At 42.8% G+C, this 20,377-nt stretch overlaps 1 protein-coding gene across 2 annotated transcripts in view; it reads left to right on the forward strand.

Moving 5' to 3' along the window:
* Window positions 1-20,377, forward strand: part of SEZ6 (seizure related 6 homolog) — a 978,507-nt gene that overhangs the window by 741,663 nt on the left and 216,467 nt on the right. For both annotated transcript variants that reach the window (XM_075335249.1, XM_075335250.1), the window contains exon 4: window positions 7,432-7,624. In XM_075335249.1, the coding sequence (XP_075191364.1) occupies window positions 7,432-7,624 (193 nt within the window). The remainder of the gene's footprint in view (window positions 1-7,431; window positions 7,625-20,377) is intronic.

Consider the following 20,377-nt stretch of genomic DNA (forward strand, 5'->3'; position numbering starts at 1 on the left):
GTTTTAATGTACTTCCAATAAAGATGTGTTTTGCAGATTTATATAAGATCCAGAATAGCTTTTCTATGGAATCGGAATATGGTATCATTATGGTTCTCAATGTCTGTCCTGCGTTCCATGACCTCTTGCATTCAAGCAGTGGCTTGGTCCCAGGCACATACTGGAATTCTGCAGAAATTCATGCTTTTATGTTGGGACAGATCCCCCAAGTCCCTAACCAGGAAGATTTCCTTGCCCAGTCAGTTTAATTCTTCACTCATCTGGTGGCTCAAACCCAGGAACCTAAAGAGGGGTTATCCTGGATTCCGAGTCCTCTAACAATGGCTACAATGGATGGCAGCAAAAAAGGATGGGGAGCTATGGTCTCCCAGACTTATTTTCATTTTTAAGGGGTTTGGTATCAGGATATCAGTCTTCGATCTTCCAACTCAGAGAATGGAAGGCAATAGAGGAGACCCTCAAAGCTGCAGTATCCTTGTTACAAGGGACTTCTGTAAGGTTTTATTCCGAAAACTTGACCAGAGTATTTTCCATCTGTCATCAAATATGAGCACAAAATATGAAAATTAAAAGTCAACTTCGTTGGAAATCTTCTCTTGGGCAGAACAGCATCTCCTCTCCTTGTCAGTGCTCCATCTAAAAGGCATCACCAACGTTCAGGTAAGACTACCTGAGCAGAAAATTCGTGCAAAGAGACAAATGGAATCTGAATATGGAAGTTTTCCAAATGATAGTCAACAAGTGGGGCTATCAAAAGGTAGAGCTATTTGCAGTCAGTCAGAATGCAAAGGTAGACCGCAATTTCTCTCTGAAGCCAAGCGATGACTGTATATGAATCCAAGCGATGACTGTATAGCAGTAAGCCCCGGGGCGTTCAGGCTAACATATGAGCTTCGCACCAATTCCGCTTCTACTAAAAACCCTACCAAAGATAAGGACAGAGTCAGAATAATCTTGGTACCACATCTTTGGACAAGGAGAAGCTGGTTCGGAGCATTGAACAGCCTAAAGTTTGAAGGTTTACTAATTTTTCCACCAGTCTACAATCTTCTCCATCAGGGTCCAATTTACCATTCAGATCCCAAGATCCTAATTTTTAAATTAGGCCTTTCAGACAGGGTCATAGAACTCCTCTGAAAGAGTATGAAGTAGATGACAAACTCCATCTACTCCAAAATGAAGAAGAAAATATCATGGTGTGGTTCAAGTCCCCCAAATTCCTTTCATCCAGACATAGCCCAGATTCTGGAATTCCTTCAAGATAGTCTAGAGAAAGGTTTGAGACCCAGCCCCCTCAAGGTACAGGTGTTAATCTTAAGTTCATTCTTTGATCAGAAGCTGACAGATCATCATTGGATAAGAAGATTCATGATGGCAGCTTCAAAATTACATCCAAGACTGGCCAGCTTATTTCCATTCTGGGACCTGAATATTGTTATCAACTGTCTAGCAATACCTGCATTCAAGCCATTGCCTTTAGTGTACTTGGACAGATTATCCTGGAAAATGGCCTTCCTAATTGCAATTACAACAGCTGTGAGAATTGGTGAGCTTCACACTCTTTCAATCAGAGAGCCTTAACCAAGAATTTTGTAAGACAGAATTCTTCTCCGTCTGGAGCCATCATTTCTATCTAAAGTGACTTCAGAATTCCATGTTTCAGGAAATTATTCTTTCTTCATTCTGCCAAAATCAGTCAAACAAGAATGAGAAAGAGTTAAACTCTTTCAATATGTGGATAGCTGTTCTCCAGTATCTTCAACGATTGGAGCCGTGGAGGAGGGATCAGAATCTTTTTGTTCAGTACTGTGACCAGAAAAAGAGCATGACGACATCAAAAAGTATCATTGCTAACTGGATTAAGATGGAGCATATAGGAACCAGGATTTACCACCTCCAGAGAAGTTTACAGCTCATTCTACTAGGGCTGTGTTGGTCTCTTGGGCTGAAAGAGCCAATGTTTCCATCAAGCAGATCTGCAGAGCAGCTATTTGGTTCTCGGTCCATACCTGTTCTAGAAATTATAGATTAAATGTAATGTTAAATAAAGATTAGGCCTTTGGAAGACACGTTCTCCATGCTATTGTCCCTCCCTGACATAATTTCTTTGTTTTTTTTCTCCTCTTGTGCAGTCATGGAGGATGACTAGGGAAAATAAAATAACACATTCTTGTAATTTGGTTTCTGGGAACCCTCCACTACAGCATGGGTAGTTTCTTCCCTTCTTTACTTATATATTTCCTATGTTCTTTTGTAAATAAATATGTGAATTATTCATGCTGGTATGTTCCTTTAGAAAATACTAGAGATAGACTGTGGGGAGGGGCTATTTGCCCATTTTTGTGTTTTCTGTTCCTATTAGGTGAGGGGGGGGGAAACCTCCTGTGGTGCGGTCATGGAGTGTTCTCTGATAGTGATACCCTTATATAATGACAAGCTGGCACGACTTTCTAAATACAGTTGACCACTGATACTCTGGCTTCTCTGAATTTTTAAGACATTATAATTAGAGATGGGCAAGTACTAAAATGCTCGGGTGCTCGGTCCTCGAGTCGAGCAGGTCAGACGCTTTGAAAGGGCTCATCTCAAGTATTGAGTGTAATGGAAAAGTCAATAATTGGGTAGTTCAGCTTTCCGCCCAAATACAGCCAACTATAAGAAGAGCATTTCCAGGGGAGGGAGGTGGTTTTGTTTCAGGGGTTTTACACACTACATCCGAAAAGGTTGCTTTACCCCAAGTAAAAGTCATTCTCTCAGGGGTGTCTGCACTGACCGTGCAGTGATGCAAACCTGCACACTGTGGTTGTTGTTTCACAGACAAAACATCCGATCACAAGAGATTACCCGAGAACTCCAATGCTCGATCCAGTATTGAGCAGTGTGGAGCACACTCGCTCATCATTAATTATAATGGTTATTTAAAATGATGGGGAAAAAATGGAAAATATTTCCCTGAAGTCATTGTAATAATAATTCTAAATCATTATAATGTTTACTTAAAGTTATGAAGAAAAATTAAAAATATTTCTCGGAAAACAGAGGGGAAAGATTTATTAAAACTGTTCTAAAGTTAAATAGGATAAAACATGTAACATAGACAGAAACTGAACCAAATTTATCACATTGATGAACACAGTAGAATATATTTGGTGCAGCTGATTTGAAATTTAATATAACTTTCTTTTCCTGGTCTGACATTTTGGACTAAGAAAATGAAAACTGATATTGCATGCTAAAAAAATTAGTGCACCCCAGTAATAAATCTAGCATGTTTTGCCCCTTTATTACATTTTTATGGACGCTGTTCAAAGCCGTAAGGGATAGAGATGAGCCACCACCCTAGTGTTCGAGTTCGGTTCGGTTCGTCGAACTTGGGGTGTGTTCGTCGAACACTTTCGAACACCTTCAAACACCATTGAAAACAATGGCAGGCAAACACAAACACATACAAACATGCACAAACACGAACGCACACGCACATATTATGCTCACCTTACCTTCCGTTCCATCGCCTGCCTCCTGGGACTTGCAGTTAGCCGGTACAAGATGTGTATTGGGTAACTATCGCGACCGATGCTGTAACTTCCGCTGACAGTGCGCTGACGTCAAAGGCAGGAGCCGCTTGCCTCTGATTGGCCAGCGCGCTGCCTTGGAGTAACGTCTGACAGAGGAAGTTTCTCCCTTGTCACGATGGTTACCCGATACACATCCTGTAGCGGCGAACTACGTGTATCGGGTAACCATCGCGACGAGAGAGGAACTTCCTCTGTGAGACGCTACTCAAAGGCAGCGCGCTGGCCAATCAGAGGCATGCGGCTCCTGCCTCTGGCAGTGGAAGTTCCGGCATCGGTCGCGATGGTTACCCGATACACAGCCTGTACCGGCGACCTGCAAGTCACAGGAGGCCGGTGATGGAACGGAAGGTAAGGTGAGCATAATATGTGTGTGTGCGTGTATGTTTGTGTATGTTTGTGTGTGTCTGTGCATGTGTGGAATGGCACAATAGGGGACCAGGATGGGACATTTAGCAAGTTGTGGAAGGAATTGTCTGCATTGCAATGATTTCCTATGGGAAATCTTGCTTTGCTAAATGAGTAACTTGGTTTACAAGCACAGTCCCAGAACGGATTGTTCTCGTTAACCAAGGTTCCTCTGTATTAACATTGAATGACAGTACTACTGTGAAATTCCAGTTACGCTTTTGGTGATCAAACCGTTATCAAAAATAACCTCAAACTGTCGAACTTGAAGCTAATTGTTCGCGTTCGTCGAACGACTCGAACATCACCTAAAACAGGTCAAATTTGAGATTGGCGAACAGTTCGATTCGAACACCGCTCATCTCTAGTAAGGGAGTTGTACAAAGTAACAAAAACGCATAATACATTTAGTGCTTCAACTTTTTGGTGATATTTGCTCTAGAATTTTTGAAGCTGTTTGCTTAGTAAATCTCCTCAGTTGGGTTTTTTTTTGACGGATTCCACTTGAATGGTGTATCCATGTTTACAGCATGGATCGAGATATGATGAATTAGAGGATTAAATTGTAACAACAGATGAATATTCAGCTTGAACAGCAGCCGTTTGCACAGCTCACAAGGGGTTACCAGTTCACTTCATTTTCTTACAGAATCAATTCCCGGTGGTTTTGTTTATTCTAAATTCTAACAATTGCACATATTGTTTAAAGCAAAAAAAAAAAAAAATCACAAGATTTATCTTCAGCCAAAACATATTTCCATTTGGCATTCAGGAAATTTAGTAGCTGCGTACCTGTAACTGCAAAATCCTGATCTGAAAATTAAGAGCTCTAGCGAGTGCAGTGATTAAATTTCTTCTGCCTCTACAAATATAAGCAGACGATTATTACATTTGATTTATGTTATGGGTTAGGGATACAATTAATATTACAATCCTGCAGTTTGATGATATCAGAGTCTCATGCTTGGTGCTTCGTTATTGTCCCTAATTGAGAGTATATTGTGCTCTGCATTCTTATGAGTGTTGGATCAGCCCACAAAATATTGGTATTCGCTGTGCAGGAATTTGGAGCATGATAAAGGCTTATCTTCATTGCAAGTCTATACTTATTTTTGAGTTAAAAAAAAACACCTGTAATAATAAGTCAATGAGTTACGCGTTTCTATACCATGTCTTACATTTGTTCCTGTAAAAGTGAATGACGACCAATATGACAGTCATTGCTTCTACTACAGTGGTATTCATCTATCTTTCCTGAACCCCTGAACTGCCAATCTGCAATAAATACATTCTTACAGACTAGTAATATGGCAATTTTGGTTCTTTTTGCAACCAGTGTCAGACTGAGTTATCTTAAAGAGAATCTGTCAAAAGATTTTTCCTACCTCATTTGAGAGCATCATGATGTAGGGTTAAATACCCTGATTTCAACAGTGTATCACTTACTGGACTGCTTGCTGCAGTTTTGATAAAATCACTGTTTTACTTGCTGGAAATCTACCAGTTCTCTGAATGTTGAGTTCTGTATAACTCCACCCACACCACTGATTGGAGAGCTTTCTGTGCACACTGTGCATAGCCAGGAAGCTGTCAATCAGTGGTGTGGTAGGGGTTATATTGAGCTCATAAATATGGAGGATTACGTGGCAGTAGGTTTACTAGTCCTCTAGTGATAATCTCTTGCTGATAAGAGAGTGATTTTATCAAAACTACAGGAACCAGCTCAGTAAATTACACATCGCTTGAATCATGGTCTTTATCTTTACATCAGAGGTCCACAACCCTTCTGACCTTGAGAGCCTCTGAGACAGGGTCGTGAGCCACATTCAGCTCTGAGAGAGGGTCGAAAGTCACATCTAGCTCCTGCCACCATTACCAATATAATGATAGCCAAAACTTTTCTACAGAAATCACCTGAGGCAGTAACCAAGTTCCAAGGGTTCCTACTTTACCCCTTTTTAGATCTGCTCTTCTATGTGGGTCTACTCACAAAAGTCAGTATCTAAATACCTTCTTTTCATAGCTGTTGTCTAACCCATAGCTGTTCGCTAACCTATAGCTGTTCGCTAGCCCTTAGCTGTTCGCTAACCCTTAGCTGTTCGCTAGCCCTTAGCTGTTCGCTAACCCTTAGCTGTTCGCTAGCCCTTAGCTGTTCGCTAACCCTTAGCTGTTCACTAACCCATAGCTGTTCGCTAACCTATAGCTGTTCGCTAGCCCTTAGCTGATAGCTAACCCTTAGCTGTTCGCTAGCCCTTAGCTGTTCGCTAGCCCTTAGCTGTTCGCTAGCCCTTAGCTGTTCGCTAGCCCTTAGCTGTTCACTAACCCATAGCTGTTCGCTAACCTATAGCTGTTCACTAGCCCTTAGCTGATAGCTAACCCTTAGCTGTTCGCTAGCCCTTAGCTGTTCGCTAGCCCTTAGCTGTTCGCTAGCCCTTAGCTGTTCGCTAGCCCTTAGCTGTTCACTAACCCATAGCTGTTCGCCAACCTATAGCTGTTCGCTAGCCCTTAGCTGATAGCTAACCCTTAGCTGTTCACTAACACTAATGCAACAAACTAGAAGACAGCCATGGGCCACACATCACAGGCCTGCGAGACACATGTGGCTCCCGAGCTAAGGTTTGGTACCCCGCTCTACATCATGCTACCCTCAGATAGGGTAGAAAAAACCTGGTGACAGATTCCCTTTAAACCATTAGCACAATTGATTCTCAGTCAATCTCTATCTATATGGAACATTTACATGCTAAATTTTATTTTGTATTGTAAAAGTTGTTTTATACACACCAGATGTATTAAGAGTTAATAGATTATTGGGTTATTTGTGAATTAAACCATAAGAAATGGACCCTAGTGGCAAGTTGTTGACTCAAACCTCAAACCTCAGCTTTAAAAGGAACCAGTCACATTAAAAATGCAGCCCAATCTGGGAGCAAGTGGAGCTGAGTAGAATAATATATATATATTTGTAAAGATTCAGAATAACTGATATAATATAATTAATCATCTTCTCATTCTGGACTTAGGAGTCCAATGGGCGGTCATACTGTCATAATCACTGATCACCTTGCTAATCACAAAGCAGGACTGCCTACTGAACTCCCAACTAATAAGCAAATATTTAAATTAATAAACTACTAGTTCTTTTGAATATATTCCCATAAAAATACAGTATCTATCTGCTGCTGATGTCTCTCCTCCTCTGGAGTATTAAGGTCATTATTTTAAATGAGGGAAACACATGTATAGAGAACTGGTTTCCTGAGTAGTGGACAACCCCAATAAATTAAAGTGCCTTTAGGGGGATTTTCAGTCCTAGGTTCTCTATACATGGGGTTATCTTTTGCAGAAACCTTGGGCAAGTCTATGCCTGATAACAATCTATATTCATATATATGATATCTGAAAATAGTTTTTAACAGAAAGATGGTGATAATGTGTACTCTTCTTTCAGGTCCAAAACATCAGTCTATTGGAAGGTGAGTCAGTAACAGTGGAGAGCTTAGAAGGTGTGGAGCCCGTCATCCTGGCCAATGAATCTTTTCTAATGAGGGGTCAAGTTATCCGAAGTCCAACCAACCAAGTCATGGTGCATTTTCAAAGTTTACAGCCATCAAGCTTAGGCACCTTCCGCTTCTATTATCAAGGTAAGGTATTTGTTCTTGTGTATTATGGCAAACAATAACTTGTGTATGAACACTATCTATAATGAATAGTTCCATACATTCCTCCAAATAACTGCTAACTAGGCATCACTTCACCAGGACTTTAGTTTGGTGGCCTCTTTGCTCCTTTTCTGGCTCTTAAGCGGGCTTTACACGCTACGACATCACTAGCAATTGCTAGCGATATCGAGCGTGTAAGCACCCGCCCCCGTCGTGTGTGCGATATCGTGTGTTCGCTGCCGTAGCGAACATTATCGCTACAGCAGCGTCACACGCACATACCTGGTCGTCGTCGTAGCTGTGACTGCTGAACAATCCCTCCCTCAAGGGAGAGGGACGTTCGGCATCACAGCGACGTCACTAAGTGGCCGGCCAATCAAAGCAGAGGGGTGGAGATGAGCAGGACGAAACATCCCACCCACCTTCTTCCTTCCATATTGCGGCTGGCGGCAGGTAAGGAGACGTTCCTCGCTCCTGCAGTGTCACACACAGCGATGTGTGCTGCCGCAGGAGCGACGGACAACATCGATAATCAACCATTACTGATTTTTGGTTTTGGGACGACCTCTCCATGGTGAACGATTTTCACCATTTTTGAGGTCGCCTAAGGTCACTGGTAAGTGTCACACACTGCGAAATCGTTATTGACGCCGGATGTGCGTCACTAACAACGTGACCCCGACGATAAAACATTAACGATATCGTAGCGTGTAAAGCCCCCTTTAATGAAAAACATTGGTGGCTGTTTCAGTAAGAAAAAGAGTAACCCCTTTACAATTTCCAAAAATTGTGCAGAACTCAAAGCCTGGTGCTCTTTTTGTTAATCACTTTTATAACTAGAAAATGGCAACCGTGAAGAATGATTTTATTGGACCATCCATATTTTAAGCTGTAGTGTTTGTGCAAAAAAATACATACAATGTAATGTAGTTGGATCAAACCACCTATAGACATTAAATTGATCATTTTAGATCTATACATTTTTAGGGTTCACTCAAATTTCCATATAAATACGTCAAGTGCAAGGCAATAAAAAAATCGGATCGCACTTGGATCCATGTTTTTCAATGAGAAGAAGTGCTGGTCTCCAAGTTTTTCTCAGTTGTTTGCAGCCAGAGGAAAAAATTGCAGCATCCTGCCTAAGGTTGCATATTTACTGAGACTCATCATTTTTTCTGGATGAAAATCAGACCAAAGTTATATACACAGATGTGAACGCCCCTTAAAAAGAGTCTGTCAGCGCAGGATAACTGTTCAGACCAAGTACAGGTGCTCAGAGCCCCCTTCGTACGGCCAAACATTTAAGTGCATCTTCCAACCTACTTGTTTTTCCTTTATGTCCACCCTCTCCTCCACATCTTTCCATGGTCTGGCTTTCTAAAGCCAGAGAAGCATGGGGATAAATGGAAAACAAGTATTGGAAAAGATGCACTTAAATGTTTGGCCATGCTAAGGATGCACTAAGTGCCCGTACTTGGTCTGAACAGTCATTCTGTGCTGACAGTGTCCCTTCAGAAATTTAAAGATATCAATCTAATGTCTTTAAGTGGTTTAAACCAACTGTATTACTTTACACTTTCGCAACACAGAATGACTGTGTATATAAATTACTTTCTTTAACAGTATATGCTGCATAGAGATACAGAAAATAAAGATATGCCATGCTCACTGCCTGTTAGCCAACTACAGCGAAAAATAACCAAACTTCAGTCCACTGGCAAAACTGAGTAAAATCATGGGAAATTTGTTTAATATTGCTCTAAGGCCTCGGTTCCACTTGCGCACAGCTTCTGATGTGAGAGCATCAGAAGCGATATGCTAATGACCCTCTGCTGTGAGCGTCAACTGAGGGTCATGCGATTGTGATCTGATCTTGCGATCGTATCACAGCTGCGGAGAAGATGGAGGGAGCACTTTCTCCCTCTCCTTGACTTGTATGGGGGGGTGTGAGCCGAGACTCGCTGCCAAACGCAGCATACTACGATTCATTTCACATGCTGATATGGCATGACAAATCAATCGCAGATGGACACTGCCCCATTTGCACTGGTGCAAGTGCAGTACAATGTTTTATCGGATTGCACTCGTCCCTACAAAACGCAAGTCGAACCGAGGCCAAAGGCCAAGTTCACATGTCCAGTGTCATCCGTTACAATAGATCCAGCAGTAATCCATTGGCAAAAAAAGGTCTGCAGACTCAACTTTTTTGGAGAAATTGATTTTTGCAGGATCCGTTTTTTAACATTCTAGTGTATGGAAAACTGATCCGTTACTGATTGCTATTTAACCATCCATTTTTCCTTATTTCGTAAAGGATCCGTTTTTTTGTTTCTGGATCAGTTTCAAATGGAAGATAAATAGCAGTCACTTAACGGATCCATTTTCCATAGACTCATGTTAAAAAAAACGGATCCTGCAACAATTCATTTTTCAAAATAGACAAAAAAGTTGTGTTTGCAGAACTTTTTTTGCCAATGTATTGCTGCCAGAGCCATTCTAACGGAACATGTGAACATAGATTTAAGGGTCCCCAAAATGTATGCAATTGATCTGCTGACAATGTAAACCTGTGTTCTCATCTTATGAGATATGAATCTGGGGCATTCCCTCATGTATACTCTGATATATTCCACTATATTGATTTATTTATTTTATTCACTACCATTAATTCCACAGAGCTTTACAGACATCATCACTACTGTTCCTATCAGGGCTTACAATATAAATTCAGTGTGTCTTCAGCACCCGGAGGAAACCCACACAAAAAAAGAGAACATACCCACTCTTTGTAGATGTTGTCTTTGGAGGGAACTCAAGTGCTGCAAAGTTAAGGTCCCAAAAACTGAGCCACCGTTCTGCTCACAATAGAGGAATATATTTATATAATAATAACATGTACAAGCATGTGTATAGTTTATATATATATATATATATGTATATGTATGTATATATATATATATATATATATATATATATATTATACTGACTAGATAGATAGATACTGTAGATACATAGATAGATACAGTCACAGCAAAAAGTGTTAATACTCTTGAAATTGTTCCGGAAAATGAAGTATTTCTCCCAGAAAATTATTGCAATTACACATGTTTTGTCATACAAATGTTTATTTGCTCTCATTGTATTGGAACAACACAAAAATAATAAATGAGAAAACAAAGGCAAATTAGACATCATTTCACACAAAACCCCCAAAATGGTGCAGACAAAATTGTTGGCACCCTCAGCTTAGTATTTGGTTGCACAGCCTTTGGAATAAATAACAGCAATCAATTGCTTCCTATAACCATCAGCAAACTTCTTACATCTCTCAACTGGAATTTTGGACTCTTCTTTTACAAACTGCTCCAGGTCTCTCATTGAAGGCGCCGTCTCCCAACAGCAAATTTAGGATCTCTCCACAGATGTTTAATACGATTTAGATCTGGACTTAGTGCAGAACTCTCCAGCGCTTTGTTTCCATTTATTCCTGGATACTTCTTGAAATATGTTTGGGGTCATTGTCCTGCTGGAAGATCCATGACCTAGGACACAGACCCAGCTTTCTGACACTGGGGAGTACATTGCCACCCAAAATCCTTTGATAATCTTCAGCTTTCATGGTGACTTCCATACAGTCAAGGCACCAAGTTCAAGAGGCAGCAAAACAATCCTAAACATCTTTAAACCTCTACCATATTTGACTGTATGTACTGTGGTTTTTTTTTTGTAGGCCTCATTCCATTTTTTGTAAACAGTAGAATGATGTGCTTTTCCAGAAAGCTCTACCTTGATGTCATCTGTGCACAAGATGTTTTTCCAGAAGAATTTTGACTTACGTACATTTTGGCAAACTACCGTCTAGCTTTTTTATGTCTCTGTGTCAGCAGTGGGGTCCACCTGAGTCTCCTGCCATAGCGTTTCATTTCAATCAAATGTCGACGGATAGTCCTCACTGAACCTGCAGGACAACTTGAATTTCTTTGGAACTTGATTGGGGTTGCTCATCCGCCACCCAAACTACCCTGCATTGTAGTAACCTGTCATCAATTTGTCTCTGCCATCCACGTCAACTGAGATTAGCTACAATGCCATGGGTTGTAAACTTCTTGATTATGTTGTGCACCAAGGAAAAAGGAACATCAAGATCTCTGGAGATGGATGTGTCACCTTGAGATTGTTGATATTTTTCAATAATTTTGATTCTCAAGCCCTCAGATAGTTCTGTTCACTTTCTGTTCTCCATGGTTAGTGTGGTACACAAAGACACACAATGCAACTTCTTCCCTTTTTATCTGGTTTTAGGTCTGATTTTCATATTGCCCACCCTTGTTATTTGTCACAGGTGAGTTTCAATGAGCATCACATGCAATAAACAAAGTCGTTTGCCAAGAGTTTTGTCCTGCCCTTTTTTGGAGTTTTGTGTGAAACTATGTCCAATTGTCTAATTTGCCCTTTTTTCCTCTATTTTCTTTGTGTGTATTGGAGAAACACAAAAAAACAAACATGTGTATGACAAAACATGTGTAATTACAATAATTTTCTGGGAGAAATAATTAATTTACTGGAACAATTTCAAGGATATCAACATTTTCGGCCATGACTATGTACAGTATATATGAGCTATCAATCCCACCCATCTCCCTGACTGTTCAGAAATCTGGCCTTTTTCATCCTAATTAACCCTCTCAGTACTATATGTACTGGAGCTTTCTTATAGGCTTACAACACAGAGGGTAATCACTTTTGTGATACTATACAAATACACACACATACACACACACACAATCAGGAAAATAATACTTTGATGCACAGCCGATTTTGCAAGTTTTCCCACCTACAAAGAATGGAGAGGGCTGTAATTTTTATCGTAGGTACACTTCAACTGTGACACACAGAATCCTCCCAAAAAATCCAGAAAATCACATTGTATGATTTTTAAATTATTAATTTGCATTTTGTTGCATGAAATATGTATTTAATCGCCAATGTCGCGGCGGGGGGGGGCGGCCACAGCCAGTGGGGAGCTACTCGAGACGCTCGGATCCGGGGTCGTGGCTGTGGCTCGAGTGGCAGCCGGATCCGGGACTCTTGCAGCAGCCCATCGCGCACAACGTAATAAAGGGGTTATTTACAGGGGAGAGTTTGCCAGTGACGCCACCCGTGGGTTGCGGTGATGGTTGGTGACACCGCCGCTGCCTTGGTATGGGGCACCCGGGGCTGATGGAGCGGGGCAGCAGGATGGTATCCCCTCCACGGGTAGGGGAGGTGTTGTCCCAGGGCCCAGGTGTAGGTGGTGTAGAGTGCTGGGATACCGTCTGCAGGTTGGACCGGATGATACCGGTGTACTCACTGTTGTTGAATAATTCACACAGAGTCCAAGTAGTAAACCAAGTGCCGGATACCGGTAGCCTTCGGAAGGGTGTGCTCGGGTCCCGCACACCGGTGAGCAGAACATGGGCCCTTACTCCTGCACTCTAATTTTGTGTCTTGTGTGCTGACTAGTCCACATGGAACGGGAAAAGTCCACTCCTGGTGTCTTTGCTGTGGGAGCTGAGACCCGCGAGATCTGACCCTTCGGATTTTTGCAGGCGCTTGCAGACGCCCTATTCCCTGCGTTGGGCTTCCGTCTCGCTCTATCTGGGCTGCTGGTATGACAAGACTTGGAATCTTGTCCCCTACTGGCTAATTGACAAGGTGCTTGCAGCTGTCCTCGCCCTGGGGTCCAGGTACCCCGACTGTGCACGGCCTCTGGATCGGATTCCCGCTGTCGGCACCGGGGGGCTACAACCCTGCCCCAGTCCACTTAAGGTCTCAAGCGACCGGATCTCTGTCGCCTGTGGCCCTGCTCTGCTGTCTGCCACCTAGTCAGCTCAGGTAGTCCGGTAGTCCGGGAGCTACAACCCCCGACTACCACTTCACTCCTCTCACTTCCACTGTCTAGACTCATCTCCTGTCTTCCCTCCCCTGACACCTCAGGACCCCTAGGTGGGCGTCACCATCTGCCTGGCCCCGTCCACTGGTGTGTCCCTATTGTCCTGGGGGGTGACTAGGCTTTCTGGCTGGTGTATGTACCTGTGTGCGGGGTTGTGTTGGTAGGCCAAGTTGGAGGAAGTCCTGCATCTGGAAAATGGATGCAGTCTCCTGTGACAACCTGATTTTGTCAGGGCATCACACCAACCAACCAGCAAGAATTCTGGCTCTTCAGACCTGTTATTTTTTCTTTAAGAAACTCCTACTCTGCACTCATTACCTGTATTAATTACACCTGCCACAAGACTTTGGAAACAACTTTGTTCCCTCTTTAGGAGCATTAAAGATGGGTCGTGGCTGGGTCTCCCAGCATGACAATGACTCGAAACACACAGCTAGCGCAACTAAGGAGTGGCTCCGTAAGAAGCATTTCAAGGTATGGAGTGGCCTAGCCAGTCTCCAGACCTGAACCAATTAGAAAATCTTTGGAGAGAGCTAAAACTCAATGTTGTCCAGTGACAGCCCTGAAACCTGAAAGATCTGTAGAAGATATGTATGTAGGAGTGGGCCAAATCCCTGCTGCGGTGTGTGCAAACTTGGGCAAGAACTACAGGATATGTTTGACCTCTGTAATTGAAAACAAAGGTTTATATATACACACACATTACTTTACTTTTTTTTTATATTGCTTGAGGATATGCATTCCAGTCGTGGAAAATGAATGAAGCATTGCATTTTCAGACAGTTACTTTAATTTTTTTACCCATATGTAAGATGCTCACAGTATTTGTCTCCATCATTGAACCAGTATCTCCATCCATATATGATAATGAGTAGAATGGTAATGATCCATTTATATATCTGTAGATTAACAACTAGTATATCTGGATCTATGCGGACCTTGTATTGGGAGTTCCTGTTGCATTTTTTTGCTATGATTTTCCAAAAGGGTGGTAAAATTGCTTTAGTTTTTACAATTTTTCATAAAATTTTGCAAAAATAAGCATCACAGTTGCCTTATAGACAATTACAGGATAGAGATCCCACAGGCATTTGTTTTCTTAGCTAGCAATATTGCACTTGATTGTCTTGTGTAGAATGCTGACCAACTGTTTGTTTCCATTAGTGTCTGTGTGTATGTGAATTTCTGAGGGAGGCAAGACTGTGAGCCCGTCTGGTGTGAATTTCAGTCCTTTTCACAAGTATACAGAACATGTGGACCTGAGAAACATGACAAAAAATTAACACCCAGGGAAAATATTTGCAAACAAAGATAAACATAGTTTTTATTGAAGCCATCTGCTTGGAGAGATAATGAAGAAAATACATTTGTGTTTTTGTTTGTAATTACGTATCATGTGGCACATCACAAACATATACCATTATAGGATTTACTCTTTGAAAATTTGGGAAAGGTGACGGAATATCTTAAGCCTTGGTAGATTATTAGTCCCATTGAGCCTTGGAAAAGCTAACACTCACAAGGGATAAGATTTTGTTTTTTTGCTTTAGCAATATCTTGAAAAGAACTCATTTTTTCTTTGTCAAGTAAAATTTTTGTTGAATTTAGGATATATAATGTTAAACAAGACTTTATAGCAAAACTCAGAATGAATGGTTAATTATGAGTTTTCCTCAAGTACTCACACATGTTAGGGCAAAGTCAGCAAATTAAATAAAAACGGACAACAATAATATAAGTTTAGGGGTAGACATCTCGGACAAGTTAAAGGGGTGTTTCTGGGACTTTACAAAAAAATGGACCTCAGCACTGTTCTTCGCCGGCACAGAGTGGTCATAGACTGCTCCTGCCAGCGGTTCTGCAGCTTCCACTTGCGTCATGACAATAGAGCGGTGGCTTCTCGTCCACTCTACTCTGTAGACGGGCATCACTGACAACGTCATGCTACTTGACAGCTAGCTCTCCCAGTTAGGCAGTGGGGAGCCGGTTAGTAATCAGAACGACATCAGCTGTCCTGCCCCATTTACAGAGCAGAGTGGAAAAGAAGCCTCCACTTTGTTGGCGAAGCCATTGTATTGTCGGCAGGAGTGGTCTGTGACTGCTTTGTGCCGGCGGTGAACTGTGCCAAGCACAACAGGCAGATAAGTAGTAACTACCAGCCCGTTAAACAAAGAGAATTCATCAGCTCACCCCTCTTCACTCCTGGACTCCACACCGATGCAAGGAACGCCCTGGCCCGGGCGGAAGACAACATTAGAAAAAACAAGGATCCAGCATCATGGAGAATGCCATGAATAAGACTCTCTGGTCGAAACGCGTTGGATAACCCGCTACAGTACTTGTGCCTCTGTGCCCACTGGATTGAATATCTGTTTTTAACGAATTCCAATAAAAGCAAGTTTTATTCATCCATTCTCCATGATGCTGGATCCTTGTTTTTTCTAATGTTACCAGCCCATTAAGGTACGTGCCCACAATCAGGAATAGTAGCATTTTGGACGCAGCGTGTTTTCCCTGCATCCAAAATGATGCATTGTACAGTAGAAGCCCAGTGGATGGGATTTATAGAAATCCCATGAAGACTGAGCTTCTTTTTGATGATAAATGTCCAAGGTGCAGGAGGGAGGGTGCAGATTTGCTTCATAAGTTGTGGTCGTGCTCTTATTTAACTGATCTCTGGGAAAAGATAGGCAATTTGATAATTTGATAGAGTATTCAATGAAGATATACGCTTGAGCCTGAAATTGGGTATTTTGGGAGTAGTAGGAGAGGAGGTAGGCCTGCTGCTACACAACTCGCAATATTGAACAGTCTGTATCAGACAAGTAAAATGATTGCCAGTAACTTGTCAGCCGCTAGCCCCCCTGGGACATCCGAGATAATTGGCAGCCTAAATAATACAATTTTAAATGGCGAAAAGAATATATATCAAAAGAGGCGCCATTCCAAAGTTCGGTAAACACTGAAGTGAGTGGATTTGAAGTCGTTCTGTGGTTTCTGATGAACTTGACAGCGATGTGCTTTTTAAATGTTTGCTTTTATGATCTTGTATTTGGTATGACTTGTATTGCAAGTTTTTCTCACCGGGGGGTTTAGTTAAGGGGATAGTGGGATGGGTGGGAGGTAAAAGGGATGGGCTGTTTTTTGTCATATAAAGAATATTGTGAGCCTTGATTTAGGCTACATTCACATGACCGTTCCGTTTTTGCGGCCTGCAAAAAACAGTCCGTTTTTTTCACGGATGCATCTGTGTGGCATCCATATGACATCCGTTCCGTTCCGTATACGGTCCGTGTGTCATCCGTGTGTCATCCGTGTGCCTTCCGTTTTTCTTACGGACCGCAAAAAACGGAAGCAGCTACAAAGATAAATAGATGAGTAGATATAGAGATGAATAGATAGATAGATATAGAGACAGAGAGATAGAGGGATTGAAGGATGAATGAATGAATGAATTAATTAATTAATTAATTAATGAATAGAGGGATAGATAGGTAGATACATAGATAGATAATAGATGAGAAAGACATATAATGTCCTACCACCCTTCATATTCTATGCTGGCAACCTTTAGTGACTTTCATGTGACACTAAAAGGTGCTTAGCCTTGTATTTAGCCAAAAAAAAATAAAAAAAAACGACGTGGGGTCCCCCCTATCTTTTGTAGTCAGCTAGGGTAAAGCAGACGGCTGCAGCCTTCAGACCACAGCTGGCAGCTTCACCTTGGCTGGTAATCCAAAACAGTGGGCACCCACGCTGTTATTTTACATTAAATAAATAATTTAAAATAAAAAACGTGGGGTCCCCCCCAAATTGGATCACCAGCCAAGGTAAAGCGGAAAGCTGTGGTCTGGTATTCTCAGACAAGAGAGGTCCACCGTTATTGGACACTTCCCAGCCTAAAAATAGCAGGCCACAGCCGCCCCAGAAGTGGCGCAGCCATTAGATGTGCCAATCCTGGCGCTTTTTCCCAACCAGGGCCGGATTGGCCATAGGGCAAGTCTGGCAAATGCCAGATGGGCCGGTCCCTGTAGTGGGCCGCTCAATCTGCGGCCACTCTCTCCTTTGCAGCATGAACGGCAGTCAGCATTTGCCTTGAGCTGCACGATCATGCTGTGCTCGCTGCACAGTTAAAATCAGCAGGAGGAGGGGCTGGTGTGCTCTGTGCCGCCCCCTACTCCTGCTGATAGACAGTGAAAGTAGATCGAGCCTCCATCCGGCCCGCGAGATGTGGGCGTCCTACGCTGCTCCCTGCTTCCCTGATCAATGCAGCGCAGTGACCGCACCCTGAAGTGTGGCAGCGTCATGATGACAGTGCATTGCTGACGTCATTACATGGGGCGCAGACACACGTCGGGTACCGGTAAGCGCTCCACGGAGCCGAAGATTAAAATTTTATCAATGTGGATGAGAGGGGAGGGGAGGGGATTAGGGCACAAGATGGGTGAAAGGGGGCACAACTTTGCAAAAGAAAGTGGAGGGAGTACTTTATACAGATGGACAATGTGTGTCTGTAAGGGGGGATTTTGTACTGGAGCAAGGAGGAATATTTTGGAGAGGAACTGTGTGTGTGTGTGTGTGTGTGTGTGTATGTGTATGAGGCCTGGCTGTGTGTGTGTGTGTGTGTGTGTGTGTGTGTGTGTGTATGAGGCCTGGCTATGAGTGTGTGTATAATAACATAATAACGGAGCGGACATACGGCATCCAATGTGGTGTTTTTGTAGGATTGGATGCACACGGAAGTGCTTCCATATGCCGTCTGATACTACACAAAAGACATTGAAAAGATGGTCCTGTCCGTGGGTCCGCAAAAAAATAGGAACTGACCAGAACAAACGGAACGGTCATGTGAATGAGCCCTTATATTGTATCTTGATGATGCCATGATCTGTTATGACTGTATTGTGCCTAATAAAATTTGTTTGATTTAAAAAAAAAAAAATTGTCAAGGTTTATGAACAGTTATCTATTGTATATGGGAACATGACTCCGGAATGTCTGACTAAAGGCCTTTTCCATTTACCCAACATCCCATACCCATTGTGGTTCTTATCTAAAACAAACTCAAACACTGCGTGACATTGGATATAAAGGCCACAGCAGCCCCATTTATTAATAACAGAATTAAGCAACATAACAATACAAATTTTCAATACAAAACTTCATTGAAGAAAACCCAAAGGAGGGGGGGGGTACCTGAAGGTTGACCAAAACTGTTCCTTGCAACATCGGCCCACCTCCTGACCCTCAGCCGCAACACACCGACTCGAGAGCCCTGGCCAGATGTTGCCCACACCATGTCCCGCTGAGACTCAACCCAGCAAGGACCCGTTTAACCAAACATTTGCACCGTTAGCGGTAACCCGCTCCGGCACTGGGTTCCGTCCTCTCCTCTGTGTAACCCCCACCTTCAGACACCCCCCTCCTTTCCGCCGCTGCGACAGATCACGATCTTCCTCCTCTTCGTCATCGATGTTGAATCAATCTTCAGGGCGGGCGGGCGGGAACGATTCCAGTCACCGTCCAGGTAGGAATGCCCACCCCCTCCCCTGACCTGACCTATATATGACCCCCTCCCAGTACCACCCCCTGACCAATCAAACTGACCCCTAGTCCTAACTGCCCCTTAGTTCCACCCCCAGATTTCCCGCTTAAACTAACTTTACACATTAACCCCTCACTGACCCTATGGCTTGGCATCCCTCCTAGTCATGCTGCCCTCCCTTGAGCCCCTTTGGGGCAGCAGTACGGGCTATTCCTTTTATGATACCTCAATTTACCTACAATATCTATCTGTCTAGGGATAGGGACTCATAGGCTCAATATACAAACTTGCATCTTAGCAATATGCTGCACATTTAATTTTGTTGACCTGACACTGCAAGATGAAGGAACTACATTTGCAGTTATTCCCCATAAAAGATGGAGTCATCCTATGACAGAGCAGGATAGAAAATCCCATCCTATCACTAATTTGCAAATCCCTGAAAAAAATGTATCTTATGTCAAGACAGGTTTTAGAAAAGCCTCTGGACGTCTTGGAGTTTCCACCACTATTCTGCTCTGTTAGCAGAATCCATTGTCATAAAGGGAATAATTCTGATAAAATTTTGGTATGCACAACAAAGATTTCAATTCAGAATAAACTTTAATTTAAATCTTTTCAATTCTGATAGGAATCTTTAAAGAGAAGCTATTAGTAGATTCCTGCTTCCCAAACTCAAGCAGCATGAATCAAAGCCTTGCTGCACCATTAAGATGTGTTTTTCTCGGAAACATTCCGGCATTTCAGAGTAAGCATAGTTTGAAGAAGCAACATGTTATGAATCGGCGACACAGTAGCCACAAGCAGCCTGCTGTGGTTCCTGCTACGCCCAGGCACCGCCCGCCATTTTTGGCCGTGCCTCAGGTCGTCCAGCTGGCTGCTTATTCCTCCACGTCTAAGTGTGGAGAGGTGGCTAGGACGCATGCGTGTGCCGATTTACCCCAGCCAGAGCCTAAAAGGGGCTTTACACGCAACGACATCGCTAACGAGAGGTCGTTGGGGTCACAGAATTCGTGATGCACATAATACTTTGATCTGCAGATCAAAGTGCGCCTGCGCAGTACCTCAATGCTGGCCTGTGTGAATGATGTAGAACGCGTCATGCACCCAGGCTTCAGAAGAAGGAGGACAAAGATGGCCGAAAGAGGAGGCGCCAGTACCAGAGAACGGAGACACACATCCGACCAGTCTGCACCGCACCGACCATTAGGTGAGTATTACAAAGTGATTTTTACGTTCTACACAGCGGCCTTGGCTC

The sequence above is a fragment of the Anomaloglossus baeobatrachus genome, chromosome 2 (assembly GCF_048569485.1).
Source record: "Anomaloglossus baeobatrachus isolate aAnoBae1 chromosome 2, aAnoBae1.hap1, whole genome shotgun sequence".
Lineage (NCBI taxonomy): Eukaryota > Metazoa > Chordata > Amphibia > Anura > Aromobatidae > Anomaloglossus > Anomaloglossus baeobatrachus.